The 13,354-nt window shown below is 35.5% G+C and overlaps 1 protein-coding gene across 1 annotated transcript in view; it reads right to left on the bottom strand.

Annotated features, from left to right (window-relative positions):
- Positions 1-13,008, bottom strand: part of LOC128527910 (leucine-rich repeat-containing protein 49) — a 44,744-nt gene extending 31,736 nt beyond the window's left edge. The window contains exons 1-8 of the mRNA XM_053500566.1: positions 12,874-13,008; positions 11,102-11,170; positions 10,909-10,981; positions 10,628-10,819; positions 9,960-10,062; positions 7,644-7,847; positions 4,218-4,284; positions 1,633-1,776 (exon numbers count right to left, since the gene is read on the bottom strand). Of these exons, the coding sequence (XP_053356541.1) occupies positions 1,633-1,776; positions 4,218-4,284; positions 7,644-7,847; positions 9,960-10,062; positions 10,628-10,819; positions 10,909-10,981; positions 11,102-11,170; positions 12,874-12,930 (909 nt within the window). The 5' untranslated portion in view covers positions 12,931-13,008. The remainder of the gene's footprint in view (positions 1-1,632; positions 1,777-4,217; positions 4,285-7,643; positions 7,848-9,959; positions 10,063-10,627; positions 10,820-10,908; positions 10,982-11,101; positions 11,171-12,873) is intronic.
- Positions 13,009-13,354: the final 346 nt, after the last annotated feature.

The raw sequence follows: 13,354 nt of genomic DNA, 5'->3' as shown, positions 1-13,354 counted from the left end.
GATTAGAGGGCAAAAACTTTAACCGCCGAACCACCAGGTAATAAACTTATAAAAATAAAAAATGGCTCTAAGTATGGCAAAAGAACTGTTACAAAACAAACAGACATATTAGATCATAAGTTGATATATTTGACCTGGACCTCTGTAGCTCTGTCTGACTTACAGTAAGTCAAGAATTAAGTCAGATTAGAGAGTTGAGTTTATTTTGTATTATCATTCCATATATGATAATGACTCCGTATACTATAGAAACATTCCCTTTTTCAAACAACTGCACATTATATTGTCTGGAGGTTGAGTCATGTCAACTGGAATTCTTAGTTTAGTAGAAACATTTCACTACTCATCCATGTAGTTTTGTACATTGCACCGTGCCACCAGAGGTATTACATTCATGCTAATATTCAGCAAAACAGCAACCTTAAATGCTATATTGCTTTTATAAATTAGTTATTAAGAGATTAAGATTTGTTTCTTTATTTAACCAGTTATTTTGCTCCACCAACACTTATCCTTTCACATTTGGTGGAAATAACTAACCGCGAAAGTTAATGTAATTAACATGGGTGAAAATAGCTTTAAATTCTTACTCGTATTACTGTATGTAGCCAAAAGGTGAGGAGAATAAACCATGAAGGTGATGGACAGTCCTGTAAATCTCACAAGTTTTACTTTATGTCTCCATTTAATCTGCTTAAAAAAATCAGCTGTTATCTTATCCCAAATAGTGTTAAAAGGAACGTTAATGCGCTGTACAGGGTGTACAATCACTTGTTAAACACATTTGGAATTCAGCCTTGTGTTAGAAGCTAGTTAGCTTTGTATCCATAAATAAATTAACATGGTCGGTTCAGAGACAATTCAAAATGACTAAGGTAGTTAGTCATTCTCTCATCAGTACTGCAGTAAAGAAACTTAAAGGATTTCCTGATAGAGAGAAACCTAAACCTAAAATGTCTTCATGGTCTATGATTAACTTATAATAAAATAACATTTACATTCTTACAATAAGAATAAAAACACATTAATGACAAAATGCTGGTTTGGAAACCGCTGACTATTCTGAAAAAATAAAATCATTCTATTTTACAGGGCAAAATATGTTCTTAAAGATGTTAAATCTTTTCTCTTATCCTCATACACTATGTACTTGCTAAAATGCTTTGAAATAATTTTCATATACTTATTTTTTATCTTTCTGTGTCATACAGTTTTATAGAACTTCCTTTTACTTCTTTCTATGGGGGGTGACATTTGACTATTTTCAAGATATTTTGATCTATTGATCTCACTTGCTATGCTGGGTTTTATTTTTTCCTAATTAATTTTTTGATTATTGTTTCATTATGCAGTGTCACAACAGTAGAGTCAAAGATTTTTTATTTGCCCAGACACACAAAGGGCATGTCTGTAGTTGTAGCTCATTGTTTTTTTTTATTTATTACACTTTATTAGGAAACTCACATCACTGTCTTTGTTCTCAGACTGTATTTTGCAATAGTTGAATAAAACTATTAATAAGGAATAAATCTATCATACAAATAAATTTGTCTCTTGTCCCTATATGTCAGGAAATATATATATAAAAAAACAATATAGTAAACTGTGGGTGTGTTGTTTTTCAGTACTCACCACAAAGGAGATGTGGTTGCGCCTGAGGTCGAGTTCGATCAGAGATTCCAGGCCCTGCAGGTTCTCCATCCTAGAGATGCAGTTTCCTGCCAAGTTTAGCACTCTGAGTTCTGCTAGGTGAGACACGTTCTCGATCTTAATGATCTACAAATTTAAAAAAAATTGAACCATGAACAGGACATGTGATTTATGCAAATGTTTAAAGGGGATACGTCTGGAGTTCTGATACGTGCCTACAGTACATGATTGCTACTGTTGATTATGTTAATATATTGTCTTGCCAATTTAGATTTTAGATTTACCCATGACTAAAATGTATAGAGAATAGTCATTTGGATCCTAACATAAAATTTGCACAGCTCAAAGATATTTTTATTACTGGGAAAACTCATCTTTGGCACTTGAAAGACGTGAACCACATGCAAGCAACTGAAATCATTTCCAAATATGAACAAAAAAAACATTTGAACTCAAGTCACTGACTCTGATTAAATCCCACAGTAATTCTAGTACATTCTCAGACATACATTTGGTAAACACCCTCATAAACTATTACCACAAGGTAAGCATAACATTTATCAAGAAGGGAAATAAATCATTCTTTACCCTGACACCTACAGTCTCCAAAACAACCAGGGTAACACCTATTTGTAATTCAAGCCCAGATGTTTTCGAACATGTGAAATGTAGATGCATGTGGAAAGCAGATTGAATACAGATTGTGGTCAGTACATGGAGATCATTTAGATGTTAAAGAGGCATCTTTGTTCGTGTGTGTGTGTGTGTGTGTGTGTGTGTGTGTGTGTGTGTGTGTGTGTGTGTTTTTTTTTGAGAGTATCACTTCTAGTCAAATAATAATATCCTTATTGTCAGTGAAGGAAGATCCTTTTTTCCTGGGGTGAAATTAAAATGATTCATCTGTTATGAATGCAACAAGCTGATTCATTAGTGTAAGATGAGTTACAGTTCACCCAGGAGGTGTTTACTACTGGCATAAGTAAAGGCTGTGGGGAAATTTTGTGCATTGAGGGAGTAAAAAGGGAGCTCTTTAAATATGTTCTCAGTCCATTTTTCCATTAATCAGCTACAGAGAGAGAGAGAGAGAAGGAGAGAGATTGAGATAATCTAATAAAAGGAGATGGATGCAAGATGACAAGATTACATCACAAAATGGCGAGACTGTACGGGGAATGTAACCTAGCAATGTAATGGAAGGAAGGCTAATGACCAGTACCAGTGCACAGCAGGACATCTGAGCAGATCCCACAACACAAGACATCTCCTGCAAATACAAAGCTAAAACAAAGAAACAAGGAAGAAGGGATGTTGTACAACAGCTGGACAGCGAAAGAAAGTGTATGAACAGAAAGATAGACAAGGCAGTGAAACTAAAAGCAAATTTCTCATTAAGAGCATGTAGCAGATTTTTCATTAAAACTTTCTCCAAGGCTCTCTCTCTCTCGAATTATGAACACCATTGATAAAACCTGAATTAGAAAGCTGAAAGAGAATGTATGTACATAGATTATGCATTGAGATGAAATTTCTTTCTTTGTGTTATCAAGATATACAGGCTAGAAAAGAAAGGCTGCAAAAAGTTTGTACTAAATACAGGGGTGCCAGTAATTGAGGCAAATACAGATTTGTTTTATGGAGTTCATGCAGAAATCAAACACCCAGTACCAGTGTCAGAGCGATATCAGCAAAAATGGTGGATTGGATACAAGAGAACATATATCAGGTATCAGATCCTGAAACAAATAGCTGACAGGTTGAAATTAGATTTTGAAAAAAAAATTCTGGGACTGGAAATGCTTTAAATATAATGACACTGTTTGTTAGTATTTATTTAATTACATTTAGCCTTTATAATAATAATAATAATAATAATAATAAATGAATAAAAAATGTAAGTGATACCTATAAAGTGCTCCGGTTAAAAATATTTTCTTTAAGAATTGTCACCTTTCTCTTATACTGTCAGATATACTGTTAAAATAATTTAAAAAAATGTATAACTTATGCAAATAATTCTGGAGCTGACTCTCTAATTGGAATATCGTATGTACAGTACAGTAATATCATGTGTAAATCTTGCACAATGGACCACTTTGCAAACCAAGAATTATCTACAAATTACCCAATGATTATTCAGAAATTGGAACTAATTAATGCACAACCATTGCTGCTTTTGTTAGCTGATTTAAGGGGAACTTCTGCATGGAACTTGTCAGCAGTGAGACAACCCATCATTACTCAGAACTCAGAACTGATGAAATAAAGAAAAAAAAGGCAAGAAATCGCCACTGCTGCTTTGAGCTTTTACTCTGAGTCATTCTAAGAAGCTGTTCTGGGTGGGATCAGCGTGATTTTGTCACCTCTGCTGGAGTCCTCAGGATGCAGACACTTCCTCACTGCTGAGCAGCCAATCTGCTCTATTTAACCAGTATCCGGGAAGACACAGCTAAAAGTCACTAAATGTCACGCATTCAGACTGGCAGCAGGTGGAACATCAGGACAGTACAGTCTAGTGCTGAGACACACATGATTTAGGGAGTTTAATAAAGGACTTGATGATTTGATACCTGGTTTTCGTGCAAGTCCAGCACATCAAGTTTTGTCATGGTGTCCAGACCGCATATCCTCTGAATTCTGAAAGAACAAGACAGAAAAATGCAATCATGGCAAAACTGATTATGTCTTCCTTTAAGTTTTTTTTTCTTTAAGTTCATAGGCTTATGATTGGTTGCCTGGGAAAACCTGTTGGCTATTGAGTTTTACCTGACCACCACATTATTATGTGGTTCTTTCCTAAACTTCTGGCACACAGTTCCCTACTGTATATTGTCCTTATATGCTGTAACCATACAATTTTCTTTTACTGGAATTAAAAGATCCAAACCTTTCCAGGATCACAGTGCCCCTGTGCACAAAGCACTTAAGAGTCCTGCACAGAGCTCTGACATTAACCCCACTGAACACCTTTGCGATTAACACTGACTTTACACGAGGCCCTCTATTTCAACATCATTCTCTGACAACACTAATGTTCTTGCAGAATGACCACAAATCCCCACAGGTTGGCTGTAAAATCTAGTGGGAAGCGTTCCCAGAAGAGCGGAGACTACTATAACAGCAAAGTGGAACTGATTCTGGAATAAGATTTTCAACAAGCACATACTGTATGGGTGCGTTGGTTTAGGTCAGGGTCAACAAACCTTTGTAAATATAATACACTTTCATCTCTTTCATCTCTAAAGTTAACATTAATAATATAATTTGTACCAAAATGGCATGGAGGTGTTTTTATTTAAGCAAAGTTCGGCATCTACCCACTAAGATCAATAAATCAAGTCAGTCTTTAAAATGTTAATTTATCAAGCAATTAATGTGACATTTTCGGGCAGGGGTTAGGATGTTGTGACACTGATTAGAGGCCCATAGGTTTGAAACCGAGGAATACCCAGCTGGCACTAGTGGGCAGCAGGGTATTTGTGCAAGTCCCACACCACAAGACATTTCTGCAAACATAAAACTAAAGCAAAGTAACAAGGAAGAAAGGATGTTGTACAAAAGCTAAACAGAAAAATAAATTTATGAAGGGAAAGATAGACAAGGTGAAACTAAAAGCAGAATTATCATTAGAAGTGTGTAGCAGATTTTTTTGTTACATTTTCTCTAAAACTCTCTCTCTCTCTCTCTCTCTCTCTTTCTCCCTGGCTGTCTCTGAATGATTTATTACTTTACATAATCACATAACCGCTTAATTGTCATTCTCCAGAATTATTAACACTATTTTTAAAACCCTATTTAGAAAGTTGAGAGAGAATGAATTTCCACAGATTCTGTATTGAGATCAAATTTCTTTCTTTGCATTTCTAACATTTATACGCTTGAAGAAAAAGGTTGCACTAAGTATTAAATCCAAAGGTGGCAGTAATTTAGATTGATGCAGATTGGTTCAAATTAAAAAAAAATATTTTTTATGGAGTTGGCTGCCATTAAAGACCCAATGTCAGTGCCGGAGCGATATCAGAAAAAAATGGTGGATCGGATATCAGAGAAAAGATATCAGATGTCAGATCCTGTAATAAATGGCTGAAATGTTGAAAATTGATTTGGAAAAGACAATCCAGAAATCCGAACAGGCACTGTTGGGCCCTTGAGCAACGCCCTTAAACCCCAAATGCTTAGTCAGATACCCAGCCCATGCCGTGCATTCTCAGTGCCTGTCCTGAAAAATAGGGAACTTTCAAAATGAATGGAGAAAAAATGATGATTTGTGGCAGAGGGGTATCAGGTGTAAAACCTGCATGAATAACTTGTGGCTACCCCGAGAAGGGAAAAAGTCCATTTTTTTTATCATAAGCCTAATCACTTCAGGTTATATTGTCGAACTATCTGCATTGCTTCTGCATCATGACATCATCGTTACGAATGAAAATAACCCATGAACAACATCAACATTTTGAATAAAATCTTTAAATGAGCTAATCAAATTATAGTAAGCTAGAACTTTCCTTGTGATTGAGCTTCATGCAAAAGAGAAACACATTTTACTCTAGAAAAATGTTTGGAAAATGTAAAAAATTCACCCAAGTAAAAAAATTCAGAAGTTAGACAAATGGTGCAGATGGAGTCAGTAGGTTGGCATTTGGAGGTCGGCAGGCTGCTATGCCTCGACAGGACAGTCCTTTGTATAAAGGGTGTAGATGGGAGAAGCCTTTCAATGGGGAGGAAATGCCAGCAGAAACTTAACACTGCTGTGTGCTTTTATTATAAGGCAGAGCTGGTAGCTTAATGGCGAAGACAGAGCAAGGTCTCAGTCTGTAGGCCCGAAGGCGAAGGGCAGACCAGTGCAATTAGATCTCAGTGGCATTTAACAGTAATTAGGTAAAGACTTCAAAGTGAAGCAGGCAAGAGAGTTTTTTTTCTTAGACTTAGGCAAGGTTCACTCAGGGGTTAAGTGGGCTGTAAATCACACCTAAATCATTTACACATAATAACATTCCAGAGTTATATAATGCCTGATGTAGGATACATGCATTTCATTACTCCACCCTTCTGTTAGGAAAGAACAGGAAAAATAGTACAGCTCCAGTATGAACAAGCTAACATGTTTACAGCAATCAACTGGAGAGAGTTATTATTTATTTCAAAGCCTCTCTACAATCGAAGGCCGAGGTGTCAACTCGTCTTCGCGAACAGGCCACTTCAGAATAATTACACAATTACGAGTTAAGTTAAATGCAGGATTAGTCCAATGTGAGGTGAAAAAAAAAAACATCTGTGACCAAAAACATGTCTTAACTTCTCTTAAGTGTGTTGAATTTTTAGATTCATTGCTGAAATAGTTTTTTCTTAAGAGACACGATTACATCATCGCATTTTAGTAACTAAAGAATGACAAAATTATTTGCACAGTTTCTTAGTAGCTAAGTTATATAGATATAGTTATATAGAGTTTAATTCTGAGTTGAGCTTCTAAATTGAATATATTAATTAAAGTGAAGCTCACTAGATGTCTTTAAGTGCATTCTAAATCTATTTGGTGAACTGGATTAGAACTGGCCATATATTTTCTACCCCTGCTCTAAAGAGTCTATACCAGCAATCTTACATGGCCATGAGAAAATCTGAGCACCACACTTATCTAAAGAGCATCTCTTTATTATTCTGACAGTTAGACTGAACATGGCTGAGCATTAAACTCTGATGGATCATCATCATAAATGTGCAACTTCCACAGCACGTGTGTTCTTTTCTTATTATTCCTCTTATTAATCTCGACACATGGAGCGTAAAATGACAGCGCTCTTCTCAAAGTGTTTTCCTGATTGCTTTTTTATCATAATGGTTATTTCTGCTCAGCTGTACTCATCGTCATGGGGTGTGTACTTTGTCCCAAACCATCACAGACACACATTTATAAAAATAAGGAATAAGGAAAGGAAGTTTTCTACAGGTTTTTCACTGTATAAGCACTTTGCTGGGTGTCCTGCTCTACACACCTGTTCCTGCCGAGCATGAGCACGCGAAGGGAGCAGAGGGGCGATACGGCCGACATGTCAATCAAACGGTTGTCATAGAGATCGAGGAAGACGAGGTATCGCAAATGAGCCAGGTGGGGGAGGTGAGAAATCCGGTTGTGCTGCAGGTTGAGGAAGCGGAGCTTATTCATCCCATCCAGGTTTGGGCAATCCATCAGGCCACGACTACACACACAAACAATAAGAATTTCAACCTAAACTCACTACCAGAGCTAAGTAATAAGTACACTGAGGTCAAAAGGTGGATGTGGATGCAATTTACGCACTATAATTTTCACTATAATAACTATATTTTTAAATATACTGAGATCATAACATATCTTGTTGCAAACTGTATAACTTTAGCCTATGGCTTAAAACATCTACTTAATCACTAGGCTAATGTTTTATCACGCGTAACGTGACAAGTCTAGTGGGACATCCACGTTGCATAACCAGTGATTCCTGTATGTTTTCACAGATAAAGGAAAAACATCCCTGCTCAGGTTAAGGTCATAACAACTTAATTTTATTGATTTCTGTCTCACTTGTTATCAAAATACAACAATTTCTACAAGTTTCTCCTACTGTATACAGAAAATATATCTTCACTTATGTTATGACCTTAATACGTGAAATTGCTCCAATTGAGGTGTATTATGGGGCATTTTAATCAGCAATATTCAGCGACACTTCAGGGCCGAATGCAGCCCTTGAAAAAGTTTCCTTTTGCAGTTAAAGGAACTATAATCTATTGAATCTCTTGACTTTTGGGTTTGGTAGGAGCACAAGAATGAAAACATTAGCGTCCATGAAAGGTCACGGATCGTTTCAAGAACTTTGCTGCCCCCTTTCGGCTCATTACTGAGTTTCATGCCTGATTACTGGATAATTCTGGATGGAGTGCTAGCTTTTGCTGGACTTGAGCACTGAACCCAATCATTCACACAACACCAGAGGAACTACATGAATATTGTGGATAGACCATCAACAAGCAAACAGCTTTCACACTGTAATTGTGGCACTGGTTTACAATAAACTTATAAAGTGATGTGTCATTCTCACAGATCAAATACATGAGAATTAAAATAAAGACATAAAACTTCTCATGAATCTCATGACCAGAATTCCTATATAAACTTCTTATTGAAGTCTGTCAGATAAATTAACATTCACATTTTCTGGGTTTATCAATTAAGTCAGTTACACAGACCTGGAATTGATGATCATTAAACTGTAGTCTGTATTTAAGTTCCTAAATAAGTATCACAGTTCACTCCTCGGTTACTTTTCTACAACAACACTCCCTGAAGTGTTAATCCCGATAATGATAATAATAATAACAATACCGGAATACAATTTATTATTTTTTTCCAGAGCAACACATGCTTTTTGTCCATTTATATTTACACTTAAAAAATTGTCCATTAATCAAGATCCTGTTCTCACCACATATATATAGCAGCTATAAACTTTATAAAATTATATAATATATATATATATATATATATATATATTATATATATATATATATATATATATATATATAATTTCTTTACTATTTTTTCTTTTTCTAAAAGTCAATAAGACAAAAAGAAAAAACGTAGCTTGTTAAACTGCAAAAAAGATCCTAAAAAAAGTCCTAAAGATACAGTCCTATAAAGAAACCGTAAAAAATGTTTACCATATCAACAATTACATATATGGTTTTAGCTTTAGCTTAAATTACAACTTTAGAGCATTTAAATTCGGCTTGATCAGGCTGAGATTATGTGGAGCATGTCCATGTGTTACTATAGAAACGATAATGTATTAAGTGCATTAATATAAGGCTGTTATTCGCAGAAATCGCTCTCAGAGCTGTGCTTATCTAATTATATGCTTTTTATTCAATGTATCTGTGCTTGTGCAGTGTCACTGAAATGTCCTGATACATAAATGCTCATTATTATTATACAGTAATTGTATGTGACCTGCTTACTTCCCCCTTCCTCTTATTTTACACTATATAATTATACTTCCATTTACAATGTCTGTAATATGTTTTCGTCCTTACAACAAATATAAATCTAATATTTAGTTCACTATTTGTCAGTCTCCTGCACTTGAATATTGAGCCTGTCTAGACAACTATATGCTACACATCTGTGTGAGCAGAGCGTAACTAAACTGAGCTGAATGGGGGAAGTGAAGGATAAATTCAATCTGCACCTGCTTGAGCTGAGTGGATGTCTGAAACAAGCTTTTCTACATCACCCTATGAACTCAAACTGCATTTAAGTAAACTGCACAACCTACCGGTCGAGGTCCAGTCTGTCTGGGATGACAGGATAGTCATTCCGACAGCAGAAGGTCACGGGAAAACCCGGAGCAGTTCTGTCATTCAGAGCTACAGGATCACCTTACGGAGAAGACATTACAATGGCTTTGTGTTAAAATGTTAAACCTTTTGAGTTGCGATGAGTTTGCTCAGAAAGTGTTAATTAATTTTCTGTAACAGCAGCTTTGCCACATTAAGGTCCATCTTTCTATATGGGGACTTCAATAACTGAAATAAGTGTAACTATAAATGGATAAAATGTAGAGTGGGTCATTCTTTAATACAAAAAAAACTTGTAACTGTCAATTTGCTGTGGTACAAAATGTTATAAAACTCTTTAAAATGCTGCTTTGTTGTATATTTTTCTATAAAGGCATGTACCAAAGTATTTCACTCTTTACCCAATACTTAAAGAAAACCCAAAATAAAGTTACTAGAAATGTTTCTTCAGAAATAGCAAGCATATAATCCTATATCACAGTGTTTTATAAGCAGGTGATCGAGAGATTGTGTTAAATAAGCATATTTTTCTTTTGGGAAACTGTTCCCACTCCAACATTGAGCAAATCAGTTTTAATTCATGTTGCTACACAGGAAAAATAACTGTTTCTGTTTCCAGAAAAGGTATTTTTTCACAAGTACTTACCGACTGGGTTTAAAATGACAGGGGCCATGCTGGGCGTGTAGGTGAGGTCTGCACCTTGGCTGACTCGCTTTGCTTTCCCTCTCTTGACAGTGACTTGAGGGGGCATTAAAGTATGTTCTGTCTCTGTGAACTCTTTTACAAATCCCAGTGCTGGGGTATGGAGGTTTTTACTATACATGGTCAGCCTGCAATCTGCACAAAGAACACGACAAGTAAAGCAGAAAGTCACTTCCAAAATCATTATAATGTAGGTGTCTACAGTGAGTGCATATATACAGTACCTTGCTTCAACAGTTTAGCTCTTAAAACATCCACGTTGGCTTTTGTGACGTCTTTCGGCAACCTTATGTCAAGCTGTAAGGTAAATAAGGCGGTGCACAACCAAGAACAAGATTTATCGGCGATTATTATTAACCACTGCCTTGCTCATCCTCTAGATAACAGGGATATCTGAACAACACACACGATACTTACAGGCTTGGGTATGACTCTCTCTGGCAGTAGGGATTTCACTGCTGCTAAATGCATTTTGTAGCTGTTTACCTGTAGATGTGGAAGATAAAAAAATACAAACAAATACAGCTGATAAAAAATACATTTTGATAAAGAATGGTAAAATCTTCCATGTTTAGATTAATCACATTAAACATAATTAGAAGATTCTCTTTAAAATATTCTAATTTAAATAAAATAAAACAAACATTATTTAGTTTAGTAAAAATAGACATAATATCAATGTGTATAAGCTACACAAGGCCATTATCTTTTTCTTTTCTTTTTTTTTTTTTGGTGTAGATAAATAGTAGCAACAGCCTGTATTTAACTCTTGTGTTCTGGAAAAATTACACATTTTAAAGTGGAACCATGCTAAAAAAAAAAAAAATCCTAAAAATATATATTTTTTAGTTTAATGATAGTACTTATGATTGACTATAGTTTCTTTGTGTCAGTATCAAAATTTAGTTTGACTTGTTGAATTGACCAATACACATTACAAAGGGAAAGTCCAAAAAGCTTACTGCAGAGGTGAGGATCTGAAACAGGATGTTAGATTTACACAAGTCAGGAATGTCTCTCATTTCTAAACAACTGCAGAGTCCAAGATCAGTCCAAACTACTGCACATACTGTACTGTATGTACAAGTTATTGGGAGGTTTAGTCACTTTGCCAAGGTTCTGTTAGAAGACTTAAACTGTCACCATGAGTGGAGAGTAAATTCATTTAGATGGTTAGGAACAACCCAGAAACCACCAAGGCACAGGCCTGCTATGAACTGAGAGCTGTGGAACACCAATGTCCCTGTCTACAGTCAAGTGAGTTGTACATCACCATGGTCCGAAAGCTTAAATAAATTCTGCACCTGAGCACATTGGCCAATGTATAAGCTTGGGGGGAACGTTTTATCGGATATTTTAAAAAGACACATTTAACCTGAAAAACACTACAGCAGTTGTGCCATGATGGTGGTAGTATAATGGTTGGGAATGTTTTTCTGCTTGGTGCACTGAACAAAATAAACCTTAATAAAAAGCCTAACTTTTAATCATCAGCTAGACAGGTAACACTTGGATGTTTCAACAGTGGACCATGCTTAAAAGGTCTAATTAGACCGGTTGAAAAAAATAATTACATCCAGTATGCACCTGATATTTAATATATTTATGATGAATGTTTGTACACTTGATCACAACTCACAAGGTTTGGCATTTTTCATTTTAACCTGAAAATCAAAAGAAATATGAAGTATAAAGAAGTGCTTTTGTACAGAAAATAAATAATATAGATAAATTAACACTATGTTACAGTGAATGAATGTCTTAATAGCACCCAAAAACACTGATCCCAACTGTTTCCCAAAACACTGATATTTGGTCATTTTAAATATGATCATCTATTTTAGCTGAACAAAATTAGTATAAAGCACAAACATCAGACTTAAAGCCAAAGTCATGAAAAAGTAAAAACCAGAACACAAGAGGTAAAGTGTCTAATTTAGAGTTTATATATACGCTTTTTGTTTTCCTAGTGTGTGGGAAGCAGCACTGTAGCCTAATTGTGAATAGAAATAAAAAGAAATTAGAAAATAGACCATGTGGGAATAATTGGCACAAACACTAGTTGCTCATATTGTTCAATCCTGTGACTCTGACTCAGCTTTTTGACTCATTTAGCACTTTTGCACCTGTTGGCATTTTATTCTGCCTTATTGTCGTTGTTTTTATTCTTCTTCTTTTTTTTTTTTTACCGTGGGTGTAAGAAATTGTCCTTGGGTATCACGTCCCTGCTGTTTATGAGACCTCATATCCGCTGGAGAAAAAAAATAATAATAAGTGTAAAATGCCCCTTAGCAAGCTATCTTCGTAATCCAAGCCAGCGGTAATTGTCGTGTTTAAGTATTTATTCGCTTTAAATGCGTGTTATCTGTATTCCATCGCGTTGCTAAAAACAAACAAACATAACGACAAATACTACGTATAATTATGATTAAAAATTAACACGGAGGCTTCTAATATTATAGCTACAATCAAACCAGTGCTTCTGTTTATGTACACTTCGCCTCCTTAGCAACCGACATCAATAATGTATTAGTTACGGCTACTTCCGGTATCAGTTGAAAAACGTTCCGGGTAGAAATAACACATAAAATAAGTAGTTCCGGGAGGGGTTTCTTGTCAGAGCTTGTTTGTTCGCTAACATTTAAAAGGGTGTGCATACTGACTTAAAAT

Source organism: Clarias gariepinus, chromosome 7 (assembly GCF_024256425.1).
Source record: "Clarias gariepinus isolate MV-2021 ecotype Netherlands chromosome 7, CGAR_prim_01v2, whole genome shotgun sequence".
Taxonomy (NCBI): Eukaryota; Metazoa; Chordata; class Actinopteri; order Siluriformes; family Clariidae; genus Clarias; species Clarias gariepinus.
This window is presented reverse-complemented; position numbering and strand designations above follow the sequence as displayed.